We start from the raw sequence: 27,990 nt of genomic DNA, 5'->3' as shown, positions 1-27,990 counted from the left end.
ATTTAAAAATATTATTCATGGGCATATGAAACTTTTAGAGTATAATATTTTCAAATGTATTTTTTTTGGCAAAAATGAATTTAACTTACTGTTGTAAATTACTTTATAATCATTATAATATCATCAACTATACTTATACCCGTATGCATAGTCATGTATAATGTGTCACATAAAAAAAAATCAATTCAGCCCACTGTATTAGGTACTATAATAGTAAAATCAATTACTTTAATAGCAACAATACATATATCATAAAACATACTTAGTAATATAGGCTGACAGACCATCTTCGTTCAGGATCATTTTTCCTAGGTATACAATGATTTTATATCATTGAATTCAAATTTATTACATCCATTACAGTGACCTACACGACACCTAATGTCCTAATGTGCAACAAAGCGGTACCTACCCGTGGGCCGTGGACCCACTTCTTTTTAAAAGTAATATTTCGACGAAAATTATTGTATTAAACTATTTTGATGTGTTCTTAAAGAAAATTAGACAATTAATAAATGTTTTTTTTTATTTATACAAAACACACTGGACTCAAATGTATGCTAAAACTTTGGCCAATTTCATTAAAGTCTCGTAGAACAACATCTACGATTGGTAAGCGAGATGGCCGATCAGTTGTATATGAAATTGTAGTTTTTTTCCATTCTTGTGACCGAGTCTACAAAAAATAAATAAAAAAATTATCAGATATTAGTTATAAAAATGTTTACCATAACTATTTTTTATAAAATATAATATACTTGCCTTGCATTCATCTTCAATAGCAGTGTATTTCATTTTTGGATTGCCTCTTGGTGTAATATCGGCATCATTAAATCCAACTAATTTCAATCCTTTTTTGTATGATCTGTTTTCAGCATCAAAATAGCCAATCGATTTTTTACAGTGGTATGTTAAATTCTGACTAGCTGATTCTGACAATAGTTGTAAAAAACTGATTTGATTGCTATCAGCTTTGTATGATATCTAAAAGCATATATTATTCAATTTGAATTGGTTTTATAATTTTTCATTATTTTTTACAACCTGTCCAGTATATCCAAATTCAGATAACCAAATTTCTGGTTGAGGATTTCTATTTTCAAAATCTATTGGACCTATATGATCTGGTTGGGGTTTTACACATGTGCTCTTTGTAATCTGATCGCATCGTACGAGTACCGCGTCACGAACATCTCCTTCATTGGGATCCACCCAATATTCTCCTATAAAACGTTTGTATTTTATTAATTGATCCAAAATTATTAAAAACATTTTCCTACCGCTTTCAAGATCGGGATAAGCAGCATATAAATCTTTACATGTCTTGGCTGGGTTATCCTTTTCACCGTTCGGTTTCTTAAACTTCTCAAATGACGTTTTCAATTTTTTATATGCATTGAATATTAATTCGCGTCTCTCTGTTTCTGACATTTTGTCAGGTTGATCTTGATGCGTACCATCATTTGGTCCCTATTCCAATATAAGTTTATCTCTTTAAAAATAATTAATTTAAATCTTACCTTGCTATGTCCTTGTGTTAATAAAGCTGTTAGTGCAGCCATGTCATATGCCAATGCTTCACCTGGAGGTCCAGGTGGTCCAGGTAAACCAGATGCTCCTGGTATTCCATCAGGACCTCGTTCCCCAGTTAATCCTTAAATATTTATGATGATTTATTATTTCAACATTTAAAGAACTATACAATAATAACATACTAACCCCTAGGACCAGGTTGTCCCACTAAACCTTGTAATCCAGGATTTCCATCTTGTCCGGGGGGTCCTAATTAAATTTGCAAATTATTTTTAACTGCATATGGGTAACTACTTCATTATTCTAATATTAATAATACTCATAAAAAAGTATAACTTCAATTACCTTTTGTTCCTTGTTCACCAACTGGTCCAGGAGGTCCAGGATACCCATTATTACCTAGTAAGTAATAATTAATTGCATGTTGATAAATGATAAGTTATAAAATATATATAATTTATTTTTGAGGCTTCGACGACTGAGGTCAATAGCCAGTAGGTTGGTATGGTTGGTACAGTCGGTTAGGAGTACGTATATGTGTGGCAAGGTTATTGCGCACTACGAACCCGGGTGGTCATCCATCCAAGAACTAGTTGCAGAAACCGTTGCTTACTCTCAATCACGTGATTGATTTCAGCCACTGCGCCGCGCCGAGCCACTTTTTAAATATTAAGCAATGTTGTTCTATAGCTGTGTTTAACATAAGGTCTAATTTTTAAAAATCTTACCCTTTTGACCATCAGCACCTGGGGCACCTGGTAGTCCCTGTAAGCCCATTAAGCCCTTATGACCTGTATAAATTATAAAATCATAAATCATAGTTACATACTTACATTATATAAATCGAAATATATTTTAAATATATTAGTTGTGTGTTAAAAAATTACCAATGGATGTATTAAAATATATTATTTTAATATTGTAATAGTCTATTATTTTTTTTTTAATTCTCACTGTTAAACACATTACTTTTTAAACTTTGATAAAAAAAATACATGTTAGTACTGCTTTTATTCTTTATGTAATACCTACTATGTGTCTATGTGTAACATAATATTCTATTATGTTATAACTTATTACCTTTCATTCCTTCAGGGCCTATGTCTCCTTTATCTCCTTTTTCTCCTTGAACTCCGGGAGGTCCTGCTTTACCTCTTTGGCCCTAGAAACAAATCATACCAAAGCAATGAGTTCATATATGTAGGAACTACAACTAACTAAATTATCTTCTTAAACTTACAGGAGGTCCTTCTACACCCTGTGGACCATTTTCACCGCGTAAACCTCGTTCACCTGGGTTTCCAGTTGGACCAGGTAAGCCTTGTGGACCCTACATTTTAATGTTATAATCAGTAAATAAATAGTTATATTAATTTTTTGATAGTAACATATAACTTACAATCATTCCTGGTGAACCTGGACTACCTAGATTACCAGGTGATCCAGGTGGGCCTGAAATTATATAAAATAAACCAAGAAATTAATTAATTTAATAAAGTCACATTTATTTTGATAGAAAAAAAGTAAAACATTGAGATAGGATTTCGATATATTTTGCATATTTTTATTTATATACCTAACGGCTAACATCGTACAATCTAGAAATTCGTTGGTCATGTGTAAAATGATACCATAACATGTCAATGACATGGTCAGGCGTTTTGTACACACCGGTTTGAGCGAGTGAATTTTTAGAAATATACAGCTGCAAGGCTATAGGTACCTACATGTTTTCCATTGTGCAACGATTAAAAATAAGTAATTTTTATTTTGAATTATTCGTAGTTTTATTAATTTTTTTACATATAGGTACTACGTACAATTTGTACATTGATACTTCAAATATACTATATTATTTTAATTTTTAAATTGTTAAAATCGTAATTCATTTTAGTTCCAAAGTGGAGTGATGAATGTATATTGTTTTTACTGTTTTTATTTTATTGATATTTTCAACTTTTTAAGTTTTTTTTCGATTTGGGTTTGATCAAGTTGTTGTTTTTAAGTCAAAAAGCTTGAAAATCTAATAAAGCGTTAAAGGAGTCGTCATATTATGCTGGTGTAGTCACAATATTTAGAAATATACAGAATATTTTTACTAATTTAAAGCTATTTACCTAGGTATATTACGACCATATTCACAGAATTCTACGAGAGCAAATTAACCAAGTTAATAATATTCATATTACAATAATATAAAAGTGTGGCATTAAATAACTATTGAGAAAATCGAAAAATTACCATCTCAATCTAAAGTACCATCTTGATCCAATTTGCTAAAAGATAGGTTACTATATATTCAAATCGAAGCATTCCTTCTGGTAGAAATTTTGTATACAAGATCAAAAAAAAAAAATAAAATAAAATAAAATAAACACCACTGTAAAACCACTAGCTTCCTTGTTCCGCTCAGAATCTATTATTATGAATAAAATGATAATTTTTATTATAATATACAGTAAAACCTCTCTATAACGGAATCGCTTGGGACCAACAATTTTTCCGTTATAAAGAGTTTTCCGTAATAGAGAGGTATGTAAAAAAAAAAAAAAATGAAGTTTCAAGAAGTATTATGTATGTATTTATGTATGTATCTGTTAAAAAATATATATTTTAGGTAAAATTGTATTTAAATGTGATAAAAATAATAATAAATGTGTAATAAATAAATGTATTAAATACATACTTAAAAAATAAAACTAAGAACTAAAAAAAACATTTTACACAATTCGATATTTGTACTCTTTTTTAATTAAGAAAAATAATTTTTAATATTTGATTGCTTTTTGTGTTTAAGAGCAGCATGTTCGGCACATTCTCGAGCTTTTGTGGTAAGTTCTAACAGATTTGAATTAGATATCATGGCTGAAAACTTTTGTAAATCTTCTAAATATGAGATTGCGGTTTTAAAATCTTTTATTTTTGGCTCATCATTGGTCTCGCTGTCATCATTATCATCGTTTTCTTCTTCTTTTTCCTCGTCTTCTAAAAAAGTCACCGAATCGTAAGTTTGATGCGTCTCTAATTTACTATCAAATGTAATGAAATCTTCTACATCAACATTTGCTGTAACGCACTCCTCATTCATTTCTTTCAAAGCATTTTCTGGTAAATCTATATTGGTTCCTTCATTTGAAAGAAACCCGGCTTTACGAAAACAATTTCGCACACATTCAGCTTTCACATTATTGCAAGCCAACGCTATCCAGTTGACAGCATCCAAGACACTTATTGATTTCGCAAACTGATGGGCTGAAGAACAATTATCCATCTTGCATAATAAAGATTGAAGTAAAAACTTACGATAGTAAGATTTGAACGTGTAAATCACTCCTTGATCCATTGGTTGGGTGATTGATGTAGTATTTGGGGGCAGCATAAGTATTTTCATATTAGATAGTTCGATCTTTGGGTGACATGCAGCATTATCTAAGAACATTAAGACGTTTCTATTCTGAGATCGCATATCTGCGTTAAAATAACGCAACCACTGCTCCATTATTTCTGTAGTCATCCAGGCTTTTTTATTAAATTTCCATATGACAGGTAATGAAGAAATGTCCATGTTCTTAAAACACCGTGGTTTTTTAGACTTGCCTATTACCAATGGCTTCCTTATTTCTCCAGCCATACTACCACACATGAGCACTGTTAAGCGATCCTTGGCTTTTTTTCCTCCAGAACATGATTCACTTTTCATTACAAGTGACTTAGTTGGAATACCTTTAAAAAAAAGCCCCGTTTCGTCAGCATTATAGACGTCTTTTGCTTCATATCCAGCAATGAGTCTTGAGATTTTTTGCTTCCACTCCTCCACAGTTTCTTGATTAACGTCATTGGCTTCACCACTCACTTGTTTCCAAACAATATCATGCCTTTTTTTAAATTTTTCTAGCCAACCATTCGAAGCCTTGAAATCGTTGACATTCATTTTTTCAGCCAATTTCATAGCTTCTGTTTGTAAAATTGGACCGGAAATTGGTAAATTTTTTGACCGAACGCTGTTAAACCACTCATATAACTTTTGGTCAATTTGTTCAAACAAGGGATTTTTCACTCTTTTGCTCTTTCCGGAATTTTTGCTATTTACCCAATCATCCATAATTTTTTCTTTATTTTTTATCGCGTCGTAAACTTGAGTTTTTCCACATTTAAATCTAGTAATAAGTTCTTTCGTACTTAGTTTTTGTGTCTCCTTCAACTCGATTAGTTTAACTTTATCGGACAAAGTCAGGGCTGTACGTGGCATATTAACAATTAAAAACAGTACAAAAACAAGCGAAATCACAACGATAAAACAGACCGTGAGCACTACACGTTGACTAAACGATATGAACAATTCGACAGAAAAAAGACGACTGGGCAGTTCATATTAACAAAATTATATTGTAGGTACATATTATGTACACAAGTATCTAATCTTTATCTAATCTTTGCTATACATTGTACTATAAATATTCGTTAGAAGGTAATAAACAATTCAATATGACAATCGTGAAGCGATACTGTCGACTGATATTTCAGGTAATAATAAAGTTAAGATTATCTAGTCACCAAATATATATGTATGTACATAGTATATATGTATCTACATAATTGTAATTTATCTTTAAATAATTTTATTTTCCGTTTAATAGAGATTATTTTTACTATTTGGATCACGAAAATTGTCCGTTTCCGTTTTGTAGAGGTTCCGTCTTAGAGAGGTTAATTTCATATATTATTTGAACCGGGACTATTGACATTTTCCGTTATAAAGAGGATTCCGTTTAATAGAGGGTCCGTTATAGGGAGGTTTTACTGTAGTTATTCTGTAGGTAATTTAAATTTTCCCACTTATTATATTATATAATATTACGTTAATTTTGTTTTCTTCTGTTTTGTGTTTTTATTCCTTGTCTGGCCATTTTTTTTTATCATTTCATATCTCTAGTTAGTAGTTATAATATTAGAATTAATTAAGATTCTACCTTTATCTCCTGGCCTTCCGCTGATTCCTGGGGCTCCAGGTAAACCAGTAGCTCCATCTTGACCTCTTTCACCTACAATAAATTATATATAGTGATTACTGATTTTAGTTATAAATGACGATTACAAAAGTTTACTATTACACTTTATTAATAGGTAGGTAGGTACTAAACATTCTATAAATTACAAACCTTGAGGTCCCGGAGAACCTGGAGGTCCAGCTAAACCTTGAACTCCCTAAATAATAAGCAATTTGTTAATTGAAATTCAAATGAATTTAGTAGTTGTATATTACCTGTGAACCATCTGATCCTGGTTTTCCTGGAGATCCTTTATCACCCTTTTAATAAATTTAAATACATTTTTATAGTTTGTATTTTATATCCCTATATATATATGTGCGACAACCCTACAAACTTGTAATATTATTTCTATTAAAAAAGTTAAGTTTTGTTAAAACAATGTGAATCTAATATTTTAAAAAGTAAGTACTTAGCCTACTAACTAACCTAACCTAACCTAACCTAACTTAAAAGTAGGTATTGAACGAAAGTTATAATATTAAATATTATACCTACAATAAAGAAAGTAGTAATAAAATACGTTCAAAATTCAAATATTGTCTTCTACTGAGCAACACAATAAAATTATAACATAATTATTTTGCTTACTGGTAGACCTTGTGTTCCTCGCATTCCTATTGGTCCTTGACTGCCTGGAACTCCTATCAGTCCCCTGAAAGAATATCGGAAAAATATATTCTTAACTTAAAAGGTTATACTCAAAACTGATTTTCTTTTTCTATCCTTGTTCAAGATATATTTTAATATTTTATAGTTATATTACATAAAATAAAACAATATCATACAATATTACCTTTCTCCTACGGCTCCCTGTGGACCAATTGGTCCTACTGGTCCTGAAGCTCCATCTGCACCAGTTTCACCTTTGGGGCCTAAAATGATTGAATTTAACATTAATATAAATATAATATTATAATAGATATTTATTTTTATTGAGTAAATGTACATGATAGATGATTACAAAATGTATGTTCTTAATTATTACTAACTATTTAACTAATATTTTTAATATGTTTATTAGTCAAAACCACATATTACCATCTAATCCGCGTAAACCTGGTGCTCCAACATTTCCTGGCACACCCTGTTTTCCCGGTTCACCTTGCCATCCTTTTGCTCCAATCAAACCTACATTAACAATAACATAATTTGTATGTGTTTTCTATAAAGAACCTAATAGTATATATATTCTATACTAATATCGTCCACTGATCGATATTCGACTAGAAAACCCATGTTATTGTATTATGCTATACTACGATTTAATACCTGGTGGTCCTGGAGGTCCAGTCGGCCCAGGATATCCCTAAAACCATTGATTCAATAATAATATAATCTGTTCTTGGTTATTAATAAATGCATAAATAAAGAGCATATTAATTTATAGGATAGGTTATTATTTTTACCAGTGGTCCTCGTTCTCCAACTCTGCCTGGTATTCCCATTAATCCCATATCTCCTTTATTACCTTGATCTCCACGACTACCTAAAATTAAAATTACATAGATTCTAAGTGGACATATTATTGTTATGTATTCGTATTTCGTAATTATCGTATCCATTTGATGAACACTTTTTTCGTGGAGTATATAAATGGTTTTTTTTATCACCCATGTATTAATTTATTAATTAGGTATTTATGGTTACAATGAACTAATTGAACTTCTACTTCACTAAAATGATTTACAAAGTGAATGCAACGTGGAAGTATACTTTTTTAATTTAATATTAGTTTATAGTAGTATAATACACTATGTTATAGTTTATTTAAGTATTTCAATGTTATAATGGACTCAATATATAAGAGTAGGTATTTATGTATATTATACTTTATCCAACATTAAACAAAAAGATAAGTTTTAGAAACAATCGTATACTCTTATTTAATTGAAACAATCACCTTTTGGACCAATTAAACCCATGGCACCAGGAAGACCAGATTCTCCCATTTTTCCAATTGATCCGGTATTTCCTTGGTCTCCTTTCATACCTGCATTTAATATATTTTTTAACACTGAATAAAACTGCAATTATAATTTTTATTTATAATTAGCTAGGATACTAACCTGTGTCTCCTCTATCGCCTTTTAGACCTGGCATACCTGTATAGCATTTTAAAATAATGTATTTTTAATAATTTTCTTTTTAATATGTTGTAATATACGCTTACCTACTGACCCCGGTGACCCAGGAAAACCTTGAACACCTTGAGGTCCAAATGACCCTCTCTCGCCGGGTGTGCCTTAAAAAGTGATCAAAGAAGTTAAAAAAAAATCTACACATTTTCTTCGTAGGTACCAAAGTTGTCAATAAAGCTATTTCATAATTTGGCATTTTGATTAATGTATTATACCAACCTGGTGCGCCGGGCTCTCCTGGAGGTCCTGTAGATCCGGGCTCACCTCGTTCGGCTGGTTCACCAGGTGGACCAATTGGACCAACAAATCCTTGAGGTCCTCTTTCGCCAGCAGGACCTTCATTCATTAATTTGTAAGTTATTTTAGTTTTAGATGTTGCATTTTGCTTTTAAAACTAATTAAAACTAAACTAAGACAAATTAAATTATAATAAATGATACGTATTGAATTTCTATGTTTTTATAATGTCAAAATAATTATTAATTTATAAAATTTTAAATGTTATTAGATATGTTAGGTACTAATAGAAACGAAATTAATAATATGCCTGAAAAAATAATGTTTACTCTGCATTACCTCCTAAATCTGTTATTATTATTATAGTGTGAGACATTATACCTTAATAAATAATTGTTAATATTTACCCGGTGAACCGGATGATCCTTGCGTTCCAGTAGAACCTAAAATAATAGATAATTTAAACAGTTTTTGAGGAGTACATTTTACAATGTATTATTAAAAATAAAACAATTAAAAAAAATTACACACCTCGTTCTCCTTTTAAACCAGGTAGTCCTTGTTCACCTCTCAACCCTGGTATACCCTAAATTTACATTATATAAATTACGTTTGTGTTAAATATTATATTTCTTTAAAAAAAAATTATTATAAATATTAGATAATTAAACATTAACCTTTGTATTATAATCTTGTACCAAATGGTCTTTACCCGTTTATTATAATACATAAATAATGTTTGTAAGAAGACAACAACTAAAGTCTATAAATCCACTCACTTATGAATATAATTTATATAAATTTACCATTAAACCTGGTGATCCTGAATGTCCTTTGTCACCTCTAATACCTTGTAATCCCTAAAATGTATAAAATATGTTCAATTAAAATTAGATAACTTATATTTTTACATTAAGTTTTAAGTAAACAATTTTAAAATTAAAGACTTACAGTTGGCCCATCAGGACCAGCAACTCCTGGTTCTCCTTTAACTCCTTGTAGTCCTGAATGACCTATAGGGCCTCTCTCGCCTAAAATATATTATTTTTAATAGATTTTGGTAACAAATTGTATATAAATATCATATCAAAAAAATTGTCAATATTTATTATTAAGTACTCAAAGAATATTTTATTAACACAAAAACATATTATACAGCTAAATCATTATTTTAAAAATTATTATTATAAAATATAAATGTCATATACTTACCAGGAAATCCACGTTCACCTCTAGTTCCTGCTTCACCATGTTTTCCTGCTGGTCCTTGTTGACCTATATAAAAAATTAAAATGAACACATAATTGGTTATTGCGCTAGATGCTAGAAATAAAATTATTTGACACTTTACCTTGTTCGCCATCTTTACCAGGCTGACCCGGGTTCCCAGGTACTCCGGGTACACCCTAAATTAAAAAAAATGAACAACTTAAATATTAAATACATTATGAATATACTATTAATTTAAATCTTAAACTAGTATGTACTAACTTGAGAACCAATGGATCCCGGTGGGCCAACTGCTCCTCTTTCCCCGTCCAACCCTGGCTTACCAGGTATACCTTCAAACATCACGTTTTTATTATATTATGTTAAATAATAATATAATACACTGATATTATACTGTTTTTTTTTTTAAGTAAAAATAATGTATAATAAAAATATTATAATTTATATAGAAATTATGTTAAATAATTATAAAATCCAATAAACTATGTTCCTTATTTTAGATTCTGAGCGGAGCTATGAATGTATTGATTTTACAATGATGTGTGTTTTTTTTTATAATTTTTTTTTTTGTGTGTGTCTTTGTGTCATCATTGTTTTGGACATTAAAACCGCTTCGATTTTCTTCATGAGTGTCTTGTTTGATGAGAAAGTGAGATTAGTTGGTGCAACTGTTGGTGCATTCGGGAGGTCAAAATTTAATATTCCCAAAAGTTCATGGAAAAACAAAATACAGATTAAGAAAAAACGGGAATTTTTACTCAAAATCGGGTTTGGACAAAATCGATTTTGGTTTTAGGTGTAACTCTAATACAAATGACCGGAGATACATGAAATATTCACTGATTTATATAGACATTGTCTATACACGATAACATTTTCAAAATATTTTGACTGGTTTCGAGCTGTACCTGTACGGACATTTTCAGTTTTTTAAGTTTTTTTTTCTACAAATGTCAATAAAATAATATTTGTTGGGTCAAAAAGCGTGAAAAATTAATACAAGACTCCTGATATATTGTTAAAATAGAAGTTGAAAAATATTAAAAATACATAGGCACAATTTTTTTTATAATTATTTAAAGTTTCATTTTTTACGACATTTATCAAATTTAAAATCAAAAAATGATTTTATGGTTAAAAATTTATAAAATGTTCAACTTTTATAGCTAAGAATTGAAAATTTAAAACAATGTTCTGCGTAAGTCGGTTATTTTGTAACCAAAAAATCTCAAATATATAGAAACACTTTTTTTTTAAATTGTTATTTTATGTTCAAATTTAAACGAAATTACATATTATGTATTAAATGACCAAGAATAACGATTTTAGTTATTTTGTTGTAATTTAATAATATTAATTAAACTTACCGGCTACCGTATTAATAATAAGTAATAACAATATAAATATAATACAAAATATCCACACTGACAAATCGTCTCGGCTCAGAATCGGTTTTCATATACAATGATATTACAGCATTGAATTCAAATTTAATACCATCTATTATACAATGACCCACTAGTAACCTACTGTACAGCAGAGTGACATCCACTTACCCGCTTTTTTTTAAAAATTATACTGTGATATAAATACTAACCAGCATTGCCTGGAGGTCCTTCTTTTCCTGAATCACCTCTGGGACCTATAAAATAAAATATTGAATTAATATTGTAATATTACGTTTATAATTAATCAGTGCTGAATAATATAGAATTGAACCGATAACGTATTTGTTTTCATACTTTACAGAAATTTCCTTCATCATTCTAACTGTGTATTCGTTTAATTAAATTCCTGTAATTAAATATTACTATTTTTTATAAGTTAGAGATTGAATCTTATTACTGTGTAATTTAAAAATAGCACTGTCGCCGTTTTATGACTTGCCGATGTATCTAACACTGTATAATATGGTTCACAAAATATTACGCTATATATAAAATAAACCTATATAATAATATAAGTTTAAGACTAACACAGACTATATGTATCTAACACAGTCAATGCACTGTGGACTACTATAACAAAGATAATAATGTTAAAGCATGCTTAAGTGATAACATTTGTTATTTTTTCAATAAATATTACGGATTATGTACCAGTGGTTTATTTTTATATAAGTCGTTAGTTAATAGAAAATTATTGAGCTGTATAAACCAATTTGAAATCAATTACTCATACACAACATCGGCAATACTCGAATTGTCCACTAAGTTATCTGACAACAATAATTATTAATTATTGTATTATTATTAAAAATGATTGGACGGCGTTAAGGATAGGCATTTTAGCTACATTGCGGTAAAGGTGTATGGACGGTAACCAAGTATAAAGAAATTATTTTTGTATATAAATTCAAAAATTATGACAAAAATATATGTTCTATGTATACTTAGATAGAGCTTTGAGGATTTATCTGTTCAATTCAACTTTTACGATAACATAACTAAAATCACACAAACCTGGTGCACCCGGGGGTCCGACTTCACCAGCTGCTCCTGTTACTCCCTGTTTTAATAAAGTAATTTATTTCCATGAGTTATATACTTACATAATGTATTTAAACACAATATATCTATCGTATTGTATGTACAATATAATATATACTATAAATTATGTAATTTATATACATGTATATAAGGTGATTATTTTATCAGTATTCAGTAAATGTATGTGTTTCTTGAAAACATTTTTATAACATAGATAATTTAAAATAATGTTTGCATATCATTTTCGGAAAAATTATATTTTTTACTATTTTTAAACATTTTAAGTATAAAAATATTTTTGTGTTGTAATAACTTCAAATTATGTGAAATATTAATATTTCCAAAAACACTTCAATTGATAGGGAAAATAACTGTTAAAAGAATAAATAACTACTCTATACATATAAGTGTTATCGTAATTTGAAATGATCAACGTTCCCAGACACTATATTATTTTAAAATTAATTTTCAATAATTTCAGAATTTACGATATTTGCATATAAAATAAGTCTCTGCTAAATGTTCATGTTGATGAAGTATAAAAGTATTTACTATATACTTACAGTTAAACCTTTATCACCTGGTGGACCTATTGGTCCTGGTAAACCTTGCAGACCTGGTGATCCTGGTTCTCCAACCTATTAAAACAGTGTTTTAATGTTTTAAATATTGCTTAAAGAACGTACCATGTTCATTTTGTAAATGTTACAGGTACATACATTCGTATGATACAATTCAAGGTAGGTAACATGCATTTTTATAAATTATAAGTATACATTATTACCTATCAATTATGATTTATAATATAAGTTATATAAAATGTTTAAATATGATGTTATTGAATAGCTTTACCTTTCCATCTGCACCAGGTATACCACGTTCACCTGGTGGTCCAGACTTTCCTGGAGGTCCTGGTTTACCTATAGATCCACTCAAACCTTGAAGACCTAAGTATGATTTTAGACAAAACAATGTAATTATTCAACACATATTTACAAAAAGTCATAGCTTATAATCTTTATACCCGTCATGCCCGGCCGTCCAGTATCACCAACAGCACCTACAAAATTTACAATTATTTTGAACTTGTTAATTCATACAAATCCTATTTACAAAAAATAATACCTTTTGAACCGGGAGGCCCTTCTAATCCTCGATCACCAAGTGATCCTAAAAATTGGTAACAGTATTATTTTATTCATGTGTAAAATCTATTACAATAATATATAAAAATATAATATGATGCTGACACTTAATAAGTATATGTATACAATATTGAATATACAAACTTGTAAACAGCATAAATCTGTTTATTATTATAATTTGTATATATAATATTCATTAATATTATACTATCTACTATCTAGCATCTATGTCAATACCCTTGGTGCCTGGTGATCCGTCTGGACCTGGTAATCCACGTTCACCTAAAAATAACAATACAATAGGATATAAAAATATAAACAAATTTGTAAAGTGGAAAACAATTTTTTACAATAATAAAGAATAACTAGTTACCGGGAATACCGCGTTCGCCTTGAATTCCGGTTAGTCCTCGAGGACCTTCAGAACCTAAATTAAATTAAATACTATAAATACATTACGAATACCTGAGGACTGATTTGTTTTTTTAATTAAAATTAACTTGATAGTTTATTAAGATAACACGTATTTTACACAATCACTACCGACTACCATAATTTAAAGAAAAATAATTTATATTATGTACCTTTTCTGCCTCGTTTTCCTTCCGGCCCATCAATACCAGGTAATCCTCTTGGGCCAGGAGCTCCTACGTCATACATTAATTTAAATATTATATTTTAATTCTAATCTATACTAAAAACAATTATGTTATCAAAAATGATTATATTAAAGTATATACACACACAAAGCATTTAAACCTAATATTAACACAGTAACACGTCTTACCAGTTTCACCCTTTATTCCTGCTTCTCCTTTATAACCACGCTCGCCATTTAATCCCTTCAAAGAAAAGTAGTTATATAATAAGCTATATAATAATTTTGGAGTGAATTATCTATTTTTTGTATATTTATTAATAAGGAAAAATAAAAAGTTTTTTTTAAAGATTAGATTATTTAACTTACATCAGCTCCTTTTATGCCAGGTGGTCCGACACTACCTGTTTCTCCTGGAGCACCTCGAGGTCCTGGAAAACCAGATGGACCAATAGGTCCACTAGCTCCTAAAATATTTATTTTTCATAATTAGTTTTGTATTCACTATTTATTGAATGTTTACTAATTTAAAAAAATTAATTTTAAATATGAATAATATACATTTATAATTATTAATTAGGATACTTTAACTATATCTTTATGTATACCTGGACTGCCTTTTTCTCCTTGATTACCATCTTTTCCTGGTGTTCCTGGAATACCTACATATTTTATTTGGTATTAGTAAATTAATTTCAAGTTTGTAATTTGTCATCATTAATTTCATTATACATATTCGTATAAAATATAAGTATTAAAATAATTATAATACATTTTATTTATGGCTGAAATATAAAGTATAGTAGGTACCTATATTGTATTGTGTACATACCTGGTTCACCTGATTCGCCAGATTTTCCAGATTCCCCTCTTGGTCCTTGCAAACCAAAACTACCCTATAATAATTTTATTATATGAAATATATTTTTAATTAGTTTTACGTTTATAACAATGTAATACAAATAAGATTTGTGTTCAAAATATAAATCTTACCATGAAAGAAATGTGTAATTACTATTAATTTATAAAATTTCTATGAACACATACCTTAGGTCCTGGTAATCCTAGATCTCCTTTTGCACCAACCTATAATGTAGATACATTCAAAATGTAAGCATATTTATACTTGTATAGGTATTAGGTATATGAGAAAATACAGTACAATTTAGTAAAAATACTATTTCTCAATAAAACTAAAAATAACATAATATCTAATAATAGGCGCATATACCTAATAAATTAAATTAAATTAAATAATAATTTTAATAAATATATAACGACATACTGAACCCGGAAACCCTGGTGGACCAGCTTTCCCAATATTTCCTGGAGGACCAATAGCTCCGTGTAAACCATCAGCACCTATATTTTCAAATATGATATGGATACATTATAATTTACCCTGGTATATATAGATATATATTTCATAAATTTTCAAAGATTGATGATATATCATTAAATAAAGAATAATAAATACATTTATAAACTATAAATTATCTTCATGACTTCATTACTATGTATATTGTATAATATATTATAATATAAGCTATAAAAAAAACTTACTGTAAATACAAAAAAATTATTAAGATTTTTGGAAATACATTTGTTTTACTATAGTATAATTATTTATTTAAAATGCATGTTTTGAAAAAAAAATTACAACAACATTTAGAACGATGAAAACTATTTAAAACTTTTTTTCTTAAACGATTTGTAATCAACTGAGTGAATTATTGTAGAATTATTTGAATTCTTTATATTAATTATGTTATATTTATATATAATAACAAACCTCGAATTCCTGGTGGTCCAGGTGGTCCTTCCCTGCCTCTTTCTCCCCGTGCACCAATAGGACCCTACAACAAAATTAGTAAATTATGTGATATCTATGCTTAAAAACGATAAGTACAACAACCTCACTAACTAATATTGTATGATATAAGTTAACAAATTTAGTTATTATTTCACTGATCATAATATATCAAATACAAATTTTAATAACCGTTCAAATGATTGAAACTGTTATGGTTTACATTAATTATTTATATATAACATTTCAAATATAATTGCTTTACTAAATTGACTCGAAAATTGAAAAATGTATATACTTCATAAAGAATAACATAATATATTCATTTTTCTGAGCGAATAGCGATAAATATAATGAACTATAATTACTAATAGTTTTACAATGATGTGTGTGTGTGTGTGTGTTTCTGTCATATTTAGATACCCAAGGTCAAAAGTAAAAAATTCCAGGCATTTTCAGCAGTCAAAAAAAATAAAAAATACATATTATTCACAATTTTTTAAGCGGTTTAAGTTAAAATCTGATTGAAATTCGTAAAAACTACAAGTTATTTTTTAAGTAGTAAAACATTTAATTTTAATAGCTCAGGCTAAAAAATTAAGACAAAGTTCCCCATAAATTGTTCTTACAGCCAATTAAAATATTAAAAATATTGTACATAATATGCGTGATTTTTATTTTTTTTATATATATATAGATATTTGAAGTTCAAATTTAGATGAAATTTAATATTTAAACAAATGCCATCGATATTTCTGCAAACAACTTTGGGTATTTTGTTGTAATACAAATTGTCTGTGCACATTACACAATGAGAATTTCAAAATATTTGGTCGAATTTTGAGCTATTTGAAGGTAACTATGTAGTATTTATTCACACTACTCTACGCGATGACGGTATTGTTCTATATAAGTTAGTAACAATAATATATGCGATGATTAGACAACAATTAGTTCAAGATTCAATTCGTATTTCTTTTACAAAAATAAATTATAAATTGATAATAGTAGTATAAATATTAAATGTATTAAAAAATATCTTTAGTAATAAAGATTAATGACATCTAGTCTACTCAGATTTGTTTTGCGTATTGACGTATTAGTACAACGTCAAATACGTCAATATATATAAATAATCTTATTTCGGAGCAAAATCAATTTGTGCACCAGATATATTATTTTAATCGTGATTCGATCTTAGTTACCTACTAGATACCTAGTTATAATACTTACTACTGAACCAGTAATACCGGGTTGACCAGGAGACCCAATAGATCCCTTTTCGCCGATTGCTCCTACAATATTAAATACAAAAAAAAAATTACTAAATGTATTTAAATAAGATTTAAACGAATGTACCTGCATAATATTATTTCTATATTGTAATGGAATATAACAACTTTATTATGTAAATCTTTTTTTACTTTACGTATTATAAGTAGATAACATTACAGTTGTGAATTAATTACAATTAATTTTTTTCAAAAAATGCGAAAGTTTCATATTATGCTCATTGCACTCTACTTAAACTTTTAAAATGAGTATTTAATAGTTATATAACAGTATAAAATATGTATAATTTATTATAGCATACATTATTATTACAGAGTATATACATAAAATCGTTTCATTAGAAACGAATACAGTTCAACTATTAGTATAAATATAATAAAATTTCTTTAAAAAAAAGATGATCAATTTATTATATTGTGGAGCAATAATAATTACTCATATAATCATATATTACCTTGTTCACCTTTTGCTCCGTCGATGCCAGGGAAACCTATGTGACCCTATAATATAAGAATATAAATAGGCGCAGTATTTTTAATCTCGATTTCATAATCATTTTTAAAATTAATATATAAAGTGTGTCTCTGCACTCTCACCGTGTTTTCCATGTCAATAATTTTCTTTGTAATCAATACTTTTGAAGTATGATTTTAGGAAATTATTTCTTCATAAGCTCTAATTATTATAATATTAATAGAGGGTTTTTGATTATTCAAACTCAAAATAAAAAAACTAAAACTTGTTTTCGGGATTATTAAAAACCTTAGAGGCGAGAGTTAACTATTAATTATTATAGATCTAATTTTTAATAATGAATGTTAATATTTTAAAAGTCAAACAATTATTGACATTTCATAGATGGTTAGGTAAGCATATTGAAATAATTATTTAAGTTTTAGTAATTTATTATACGTAATATATTATTAATACATAATATGAATACATGTGTATGTGCGTGAATGTGTCAAATACCTTCATTCCTGGTATACCTGGCATTCCAGGTAAACCTCTAGGTCCAGCAGGACCAATAGTACCCGGTTGTCCTGGTTCTGCATCATGGCCTCGTTCTCCCTAAAATAATAATTGTATATGCTATTTTAAGACTTTAACGCGTAACTCACACATCAATATATCATTAAACCTATAGTATACTTTAGGGTTGACGGTATTGAAATCAGATACCAGTATTGCGGTATTAGAACCGGCTTACCGAAATACCGCCAACACTTAAAGTATACGTGGGCATAAAGTAATTTGGGCATTGGACGATACATATTGGTACTTTGGTATTACGATATACCATTCAAGCGGTATTTGAGCAATAAACCGGTATAGGTACCTACCGATTTAAGACGGTATACTGAAAAAAAAAACTGTTAACCCTAGTCTACTTGTATACCAATTATTATGCAATTCATACGTTATATTATGAAATAACAATATTAAATATCTATCAATTATTATTAATGTGTCAAATGTTAATAAAATATATTATTATTACGAATTAAGTAATAATATACTCAGTATATTCGAATTGTACACTTACATCCCTACCGGGTAATCCAGGAATACCTCTAGGCCCAACTGGGCCAGCAGGGCCTGGTGCACCACCATCACCAGTTTCTCCACGAGGTCCCTTACAAAATATAAATTATATGTTTTAAATAAAGAAAACTTGAAATAAATATTTTAGTGCATATTGTTATAATGAAATTTTAAATTAAGAATTAAATCATACTTGGAATCCTTGGGGTCCAGGAGGTCCAGGAGGACCGGGAGGTCCTCTCGTTCCAACTGGTCCAACTTGTGCTTGCATAGTATGGAATGCTTCTGGTGGATAACCGCTATTTATAGGACCTTTATCTAGATTTCCGTGAACTTGAGCTAATTGCTGGTAATATGTGCTAACATCCGGAGTTGGTCCGGGAATTCCAGGCATTCCTTAAACATGTGTTTGCTTTTAATTAAAAGTGTTCTAATTTACCAATAAAAATTAAACGATTTTAACATGAAAATAAATTGAAAGTAAATACCTAGGTAATTAATATTAGGAATGTTATATTTATATTAATTATTAACCTGGGACTCCCGGTGTACCAGGGACACCTCGTTCACCATATTGTCCAGGTTTTCCTGGTTCGCCTTGAAGACCTGGTTCTCCCTATAAAATTATATCATACAAATAAAGTCAAATATAATTTTTTTGTTTCATAATGAAATGAAGTATAAAAAATTAACATGCATTTTAAATTTACAAATTAAAAATAAACCTAATATTATAATGTAAAAACTTTCTTTATTTTTTAATCATCTCTTTATTTTACTTTGATTATTGTATAACTTATGTCCAATTTAATATTTTAAGTAACTAGTAAGTATACCACAATTTTACTAGTTTTTAATATAAAATCGTAGAGTTCATGCAGGTACTTACTCGAATAGATGGAACTGAATAGAATGGTGGTATTGTTGAGTCTACAAATTAATTAATTATTTATTAATATCATACAGATTATAGTTATTTTATTGAACAATGAACTTACGTGGCACTTGTTGGAAATCACTGTCTATGTAAACATGAGATTCTTTGAAAACTTCTTGTTTTCGGTTTATGACGGTTTTATTTAGTGGTGATCTAAATGGTGTAATTTTCATTGGTTGTTTAAATGGTGGTTCACTAGTAATTTCTTCTACAGGTCGTGGTGGAATATATGAACTCTTAATTATTGTTTTATACTCATTAGTCTCTTTATATTTCGTTGTATTATATACTGGTGTTCTAGATATATACGGAATTTCAGTTAAATCAAATCTTTGAGACTCTTCTGGTATTTCTGCAGGTTTTTCGGTGGGTTCTGGATTTTCAGCTTGTTTTTCTAGAATTTCAGTGGGTTCTTCTGGTATTTCTATGGGCTCTTCTGGCCTTTCTGCTGGTTCATTTGGCCTTTCTGTAACCTCTTTTGGACTTCCTGTAGGTTCTCCTGGTATTTCTATGGGTGCTTCAGGTATTTCCATGGGCTCTTCTGGCCTTTCTGCGGGTTCCTCCGACCTTTCTGTTGTTTCTATGAACTCTTTTTGTCCCTCCGTAACATTTTCTGGACTTTCCTGAGGTACCTCTCGTGTTTCTGGTAGTTCTATTGGTCTTTCTTGAGGTTTGTCCAATATTTCTGGTGGTTCATCTGGTATTTCTGGTGGTTCATCTGGTGTTTCTGGTGGTTCATCTGGTATATCAGGTTCTTGATCAGATCGTTGAGTAGTTGGATCATCTTTTGTTTCACTTGGGTACTGCTCTGGTTGGTTAGGTTCTGAGGGGTGTTTTTCGTACGGTGGTTGTACAGGTGGTAGTAAAGTTGGGGGATAAGAGTCCAATGAAGATTTGTTTATCGATTCACCTAAAATAACTAAATTTTAATATACAATATTAAAATACCTAACCAATTATTTTAAAAGATGTTTTTCTCATGATTCATTAAATACTAGGAGGTATTCCTCAAAAAAATGTATTATATAGTAAAATCTTCAATAAATAGTAATTATTTGTAAGTAGGAGAATTTATAATTTATAAAATACAAAATTTTGTTAAGAAAAATTGATGAAATACATGGAAAATCATTTTTCTGTAATCCTGTCTATAGATTTTAAACCAAAAAAAAAACACTATTTGTTAGATAATATAAATTATCAATGTATTATTTATTGTTGTTGATTATTATGCTCATAATGTTGATAATTTAATAGTAAACAAATATTGTGTAGGATAATAATCGTAATTTCAAATAATTTTACATAGTAGGTAATGATGATTTTTTTCCAATTAGTTTAAATACTTTTACTTGAGTAAGTAGTATTATTAATATATTTATTTATACCTACTCAATGAGCACAACTAAGGAGGGACTTAAGAGTGCTAAGTACTCCCAAATTTTCTGTGCTGGTTTCTTACAATATTGGTAATAGTAAAACTTCTGATTTTATGAATAATAATTTATGATAAATTATCAAAATATATTGTTTTTCTATGTTATTTTAATGTATATGGTCAATGGAAACATCAAATAAGTTTATTAAATTTTGTTTATCATAGTACTAATATTGTACAGTGTACACAAATAAGTAGAATCAGTAGGTTTAATTTTTCCTAGATTCCCGACTAACGCTCAATAATCTTCGTTAAGAGAACGCCATACCCCCCATACCCTATAAGCTGTCTCCGTCAACCAAACGTACATGATGGCACATTTTTCATTCACAATAATGCGATTTACTCTGCAAATTCTAAAATTAGAGTGAATTGATCTGTTATAAAATTTAACGGTAAGATTATTATTTAAGGCTTTATCTAGGAGACTTTTATTGATATTTGTATTAAGAAGCAAGTTATGAACTTTTTGAAACTGTAAAATTTTTTGTACATTTTAAAATGACCATAACTTACTTAAAAATAATAATATTAATAAAATCCTCTAAGATCCCCTAGATTCTAGAATCTAGATAATAATCTTAGACTTAAATTTTTTTTCGAAATTCACCTTTACTTTAGTAGTTTAGTGTTACAAAAAAAATTATCGAAAATTCATTTCCTAAATAACCTAGAAAAGAGAATAAGGAATTAAAATATTTTTTTAAGAATAAAATTTATAAACTTTTAGAAACATATTATTTTTCTTCCGCTTATTGGTCTAGAATTCTAAATGCACGACAAAACGACCCTTTCTTCAGCCTTAATATTATATAGTTATGAATTATGAATTTAAAAATTGTACATAAATACGTCTTTTTAACAATATTGTCATTTTGCCATCTTGATACATACGTGTCCACCATTCACCACTGTTGTATACTTATATGGTGTTTTATATTTGTTAGTTAGTTGGTACCTACTTAATAATATAGTTATTTTACATTTGGCTGCTTTTAGTGCTTTATACAATACACTTGCACATCGTGGTTATGCGGACCTGTTACATTAAAATCCTAACAGCAGTGGCCGATTTTTTTGGAGGGTACTATAAATAATATATATTTCAAAGGTACCTATTATTTTCATTTTTATAAACGCATAATTTTTGAAAAACTAAAAATAGATATTTAACAATATATTATTTCAGTATATTTGAAATAGGTGTATAAATAATCTTATATTAATATATTATCCTATTGTATAAAATACAACATAAATATTTATAGTGACTGGAGGAAGGAGGGTCCAGTACCCCTGGACCACCCCCACCGTAAATCCGCCACTGCCTTACAGTAGTTAACGATAGTACATACCTACTACATTGTCGTATTTTTGTTTGGAACTCAATTAAATTAATTATGATATGCTGAATTGATATTTATAATTAAATTATTTAATGATTAAAAAAAATATTACATTTTAGTATACGATAATTTTAAATAAGGGAGGAGGATTCTCATGTTGTGCTTTATGTTTTATTACTAATCACTCCCATAACTGTTACCCTAGTTGCTCCCGTGAACTGTAGTAGAATTTAAGTTTAAAAATAATAAATTTAGAGCAGTATGTTTCACTTTAATGAACAAAATAGACAGTTGTATAAATACGTTAATATAATTTAGCATTGATAACAATTTTATTCAAATCACAATTTAAATATGTATTTATGTTAGGATAGATATGTCATTGGTAAAAGTCGAAAACGTTCTCGCTTTATTATTATCAATCTTATTCAATATATATTAATTGAAATTATATCGTGTACCTACCTATAGATTTGAATTTATTAACAGCTCAACTATTTAACTATGTCATTATTAAAAGTACTTAAAACATGGGGATGAATTAAGTCTGTACACAATTTATATCTGTTTATGGGTATTATGTGTATTAAAAATTGTTTATTTCCCCACTCAAGAGTGACCATCCAATAATTGGACAGTAATTATTGTGGATGCAGTGTGATGAAAGGTCTATTGACACGCAACGAATAACGATAAAATATTTATATCCACAAATATACCTAACTTGTGCTATCAAATATATTTACATTCTGATTCATGACATAATATCATCCTGAATCGTGGTGGACAGAATTGTAAAATCATACTGGTCATAAGTACATATAATAATATACAATGTACGATATACGAATATTATGCGATCTACCACAAAGAATTGCTTAAAACGGAACATCAAATACCTACACTCGGAAGTAATCGCATCTTAAATCTTAATGTCATGCGGCAGCGTAACGAGGATTTTGGTATGGGAGGAAGGTTGATAATATTTTATGTATAGAGAAGTCTTCAGACCGGTTCCTCAAATTGTTGATAAAATTATGCTGTGCGGGTACATATATATAATTTTAGACACCCAGTGGCGTATTTAGGATTTCGCTGCCATGGGTACACATTTTTTTTTAATGCCCTCTTCCCCTCTGGTTTTATATAGTATCAATTTTTTCACCCATAAAAAAACTTACAACACATGAGATATAGTAATAGCAGTATCATGCAGTATAAAAATCTATCAAGTGCCCGTGATAACAAAATAATCAAAGCAAATTGTAAAATGTATTAATTTATGTTTTATCTAATTATAAAATAGTAAACATAATATTAAAAATTAATATTGGTTGAAAAAGATTTCGATAAAAGCCACATAATAGTATACGGCCTTCTTGCATTAAAATCATGGTTAAAATCAATATAAAATAATATATTCAGAACATGACCAATTATAGTTTATAATTTATAATTTGAAAAATGTCATGTATCTAAACTTATTTTTTTTTTTAGTTACACCAAACAGTCAAAATCTGACAATCCAGTATCTTTCGTAAAAATTCCATTTTTCCTCAATTTTTTTGTGTTTCTCGTCGCTTTTGAAAACTACTGGAAATTCTATTTTTGACTTCTTTAAAGTACCAATTAGATTCCCACTAAAAAAGATACTGAATTTGAAAATCCAAGCAGTTTTTAATTTCAACTATTTATTATGTATATACACACACAAAAAAAAATCATCACATATTATTGTAAAATATTATGTATAAAATACAATAATAATAATATTATAGTCATCAGTTATTATTTATTATTAGAAAAGTATGTTAATATAAATATTAAATAGTTAGTTAATAAAATTATCAATGCAATAAGGCATTGTCTCAAAATATTTACTGTTTTTATAAATAAATACTATTTCTAGAAAATTTAAGTTTTTTCCTGTCTGCTGTACAATTTACTATTTTTATATAGGTACGGCCCTCTTTTACTGGCAGTACGATGATACTAACACGATAGCCAACAATAAATGTTTAGTTTAGGCACAGAAAAATAGGTTTTGGTTTTCGACGACAAACGCGTATTTTAAGATGTGGAGAAGGATTGCACAGAATAGCTATTCTCAATAGCTTTATATTAAGGTATTAAAAGAACATTTTGTTGCCTAAATCATTGTAAATCTGTTTTCGAAAAAAAAGCACCCAAAAATATTTGCTGCTTCCCCTCCCCCCACCCCTTAAATACGCCACTGTAGACACTTACGGCAAACTTCATATAAATTACAATTTTAATAAATGTATTGTTGCGTCTTACGTAATACATTCAGAATTTTCCTGAAATTTCGTAGAGGGCTGTCCGATCGTTTATACCACTACTACGATGGACAGTATATTTTATTCTGTAAAGTACATGTGGCGCATATATGTCACGGACATTCTGTCATCAAGTCATCAAGTCACAAAATCACATTTTTATAAATTATACAAAAGAGCAAAAACAAAACTTGCATACTATATTGGGCAAGTTGTACATACATTAATATTAGGAAATCATAAGGTTTTAAAGACAATTTTTTGGAAATTTTACGTTGTATTTCTACCTATTCACAAGGTAGTATTAAAACGATATTGAACGGAAAATGTTGTGGTTTTGTGTCTTTTAAAGGAACGTCCGTGACATTTTTCGTTGTACCATACAATATAAATATATATTATTGTAATACGACAAAAGTATCGTACGGTGGTCGGGGGTGAGTGACGCAGACGTTTTCGGCGGTGGTGGCGGCGGCGGTGGTGGCGGCCGCTTTTGGGAATCTCCACTGTCTTCGTAGTCTTCGTCGTAGTTGTCGCGGTCGTAGTCATCGGCGTCCATCGCGGCGCCGGCGGCGTTGTTGGCGGACCGGTCCGCGGCCACCGCCGACCCTGGCCGGACGCGTCTATCGTGACGGCGGGTCCCCGGAGCGGCCCCTTCGGCCGTCAGAAGTAGCGCCACGCATGTCAACCACAGCGCGCAGGCCACTGCGCTACTCGGGCCGTGCATGGGACGGCGACGAGCAAAGACAAGCCGCAAAACAATATGGTAAATATATAAACACGGTGGGCGGCGCGCGCAGATATGTGGGACGCGTGCTGCACTAGAACAAGCAGCAGTATAGGCCTATGCGGGACGTGCGTGTATGCGACGGCGACGTTGCGGTAAAGCGCGCGAGGCGACACGTGCAATCGGTACGGCGGTCCGCGCCAATGTGAAAAAAAATCGCCGGCGCGCGTTCGACACTAAAAACCGTATGTGTGCGCGCACACCGCGCGCCGCTTATACGCAATCAATTACATCTATTTATCGTATTTTGTTTCATTATATTATTATTATTGTATTCCGCCTTAATAATCATCGTAAATATTAATCTATATAACTCGTGTGAGCGTTCCGATCGCGGATCATGCCCACACACGGAGCCGGACGGGTACCAATGACCCCGCTCAGCCATCGACTCGCGCGGTCCGAACCTCTGCAAACGGACCAACTCGCGGCGACTTCCGGTAGACTCGCGGCCGACCGTCCGCAGCAGCTGCGTCGGTGATAAATAATATATTTTATGCAAGCTGCACTCGTTGCGATCGTAATTATTGTGAGATTGACGTGGCGTACACAGAGTACTTAGTACTTACCCTCACATATATATTATATAAATTTCACCCGATCAAATTTGATCGTGTGCCTTTATTGTCATAATGTACGTGTGCGTATATACGGCATACCTTGTGCTGCAGTTTGCTGCATGTCCGCTGCATCGGGACATCGGGTTGATGGGAATGCATATGGGACGTGCAAAATCAAACGTATCTATAACCTTTACTGCTTTACCCCAGCTGCAGGTACCCATTGAGCTTTCCGTAGCATTTTACTCTCGAGTATATATAGGTAAAACCATCCTATATTAATTAATAATCTAGGTATATGCTATGGAAGGAAATTCGAGTAGACCGTTCGGGTATACTCGAACTCATAGGCGCAACTAGGGTTAAAATTCTGGGGGGGGGGCTAGCAAAACTATTTATTAAAAATAACCTATAGGAGGCTTATATATAAATCAATAAGGTATATTTTTGGGGGGGCTAAATCTTAGTCGGGGGACTAAGCCCACCTTAGCCCTCCCCCCTAGTTGTGCCAATGCTCGAACTGCCTCCGAAAACACCCGGAGGCAATTTAAGACTAGGTGAGTAGCACCTAGTACTTGGGACTCAGCTCGGGTGATGATTTCTTAAAAATGAGTTAGATACTAAGGTAACATGATAAATAAAATACCGTGATAAAAGAATCACATTGGTGGCCAACCACATAGACATCGAAAATTCAAACACCTTCTCAAATTGAATATCCAACTCCCTAAAATTAGAAGGAATGTTTGAACGGACATCTCCTTTACTCAAGCCCTGTCATTGTATATTCTATCTTAAATGTATTAATTTTTACAGAATGTAAGTAAGCCTATTCGTTTTATAATAAACAAAAAAAAAAGACGTGAGTAATTTTTATACGATACACGGAAATTTTGACGATGATTGATACACCATACATGCGTGTGTATTACATATAATGAGCTTGTTTTTTTCTATACCTACCTAGTGAATGAAATAATAACAAAATGTTATACTGTTATAGGATTTCCTAGTCATAGAATTTACTGTTCAGTTGAAATTACCATTCATCGATATAATATTATAATCAATTACCGTACGTTTACGAGTTGTTATTATAGCTAAATGCTAATTACACAACCGTTAATTTGTGTACAAGTTCAAAGTCCAATACATGCTTCCCAAACTCAAATTTAATACTTCTTAGTAGGTGTATATTATGCTATTCATATCGCTGATTCGCGTTTCCATTTCAAATGAATAGGTACATTAAATTAAATTATTTCAAACCTTATCTATGATCCATATATTGTCAGTCTGTGTGTTCACAGTATGGCAGTGTATTTTAAAACGAATATATCATTCATAATATTCCTCCTCCAATGACCAATTGATATAATTTTGTCGAGTTCGAATTTTGAAACCGTATAACGTATATTGATGGGGACACTCACGATGACACACTATAATGTAAAATTAATTATATTTAATGTAAAAGATTGGCGTATAGCTATGGTCAGAATCGGCTTAGTAAAAAAACAGATTTATACGCCTCGTCTTATTCACAAACATCCTAT

At 30.1% G+C, this 27,990-nt stretch overlaps 1 protein-coding gene across 1 annotated transcript; it reads right to left on the bottom strand.

The window, feature by feature from the left end:
• Positions 1–508: 508 nt before the first annotated feature.
• On the bottom strand, positions 509–26,041 carry LOC132940948 (collagen alpha-1(I) chain-like). The gene is made up of 55 exons (XM_061008755.1): positions 25,514–26,041; positions 20,068–20,916; positions 19,959–19,999; positions 19,604–19,685; positions 19,263–19,465; positions 19,071–19,160; positions 18,497–18,595; positions 17,979–18,024; positions 17,465–17,526; positions 16,214–16,277; positions 15,707–15,783; positions 15,469–15,507; positions 15,254–15,317; positions 15,030–15,083; positions 14,791–14,888; positions 14,611–14,665; positions 14,408–14,470; positions 14,197–14,250; positions 14,061–14,105; positions 13,804–13,848; positions 13,703–13,738; positions 13,531–13,625; positions 13,242–13,316; positions 12,652–12,697; positions 11,787–11,831; positions 10,451–10,521; positions 10,311–10,365; positions 10,172–10,234; positions 9,911–9,990; positions 9,766–9,819; positions 9,491–9,545; positions 9,367–9,402; positions 8,942–9,058; positions 8,755–8,826; positions 8,651–8,686; positions 8,485–8,574; positions 7,991–8,070; positions 7,854–7,890; positions 7,623–7,712; positions 7,378–7,456; positions 7,173–7,236; positions 6,797–6,841; positions 6,693–6,738; positions 6,504–6,575; positions 2,933–2,985; positions 2,774–2,863; positions 2,614–2,695; positions 2,262–2,324; positions 1,879–1,932; positions 1,720–1,782; positions 1,521–1,654; positions 1,281–1,470; positions 1,045–1,223; positions 763–984; positions 509–676 (listed from the first exon to the last, which is right to left on the bottom strand). The coding sequence occupies exons 1-55, from the start codon at positions 25,812–25,814 to the stop codon at positions 530–532; spliced, it is 5,247 nt and encodes a 1,748-aa protein (XP_060864738.1). The 5' UTR covers positions 25,815–26,041; the 3' UTR covers positions 509–529.
• Between the last annotated feature and the right edge of the window lie 1,949 nt (positions 26,042–27,990).

The sequence above is a fragment of the Metopolophium dirhodum genome, chromosome 3, assembly GCF_019925205.1.
Source record: "Metopolophium dirhodum isolate CAU chromosome 3, ASM1992520v1, whole genome shotgun sequence".
In the NCBI taxonomy this organism is placed as follows: domain Eukaryota; kingdom Metazoa; phylum Arthropoda; class Insecta; order Hemiptera; family Aphididae; genus Metopolophium; species Metopolophium dirhodum.
The sequence above is the reverse complement of the archived record's forward strand: the minus strand, read 5'-3'. Positions and strand labels throughout refer to the sequence as shown.

What these genes read in the sequence shown, in the direction of transcription:
- LOC132940948 (XM_061008755.1), bottom strand. Translation starts at nt 25,814, where the DNA reads ATGCACGGCCCGAGTAGCGCAGTGGCCTGCGCGCTGTGGTTGACATGC. An exon ending in TGATTTCCAACAAGTGCCAC is followed by an intron (nt 20,000 to 20,067) that starts GTAAGTTCATTG and finishes ATTAATTTGTAG; the next exon opens with ACTCAACAATACCACCATTC. An exon ending in CAGGTTCACCAGGAATGATT is followed by an intron (nt 2,864 to 2,932) that starts GTAAGTTATATG and finishes ATTAAAATGTAG; the next exon opens with GGTCCACAAGGCTTACCTGG.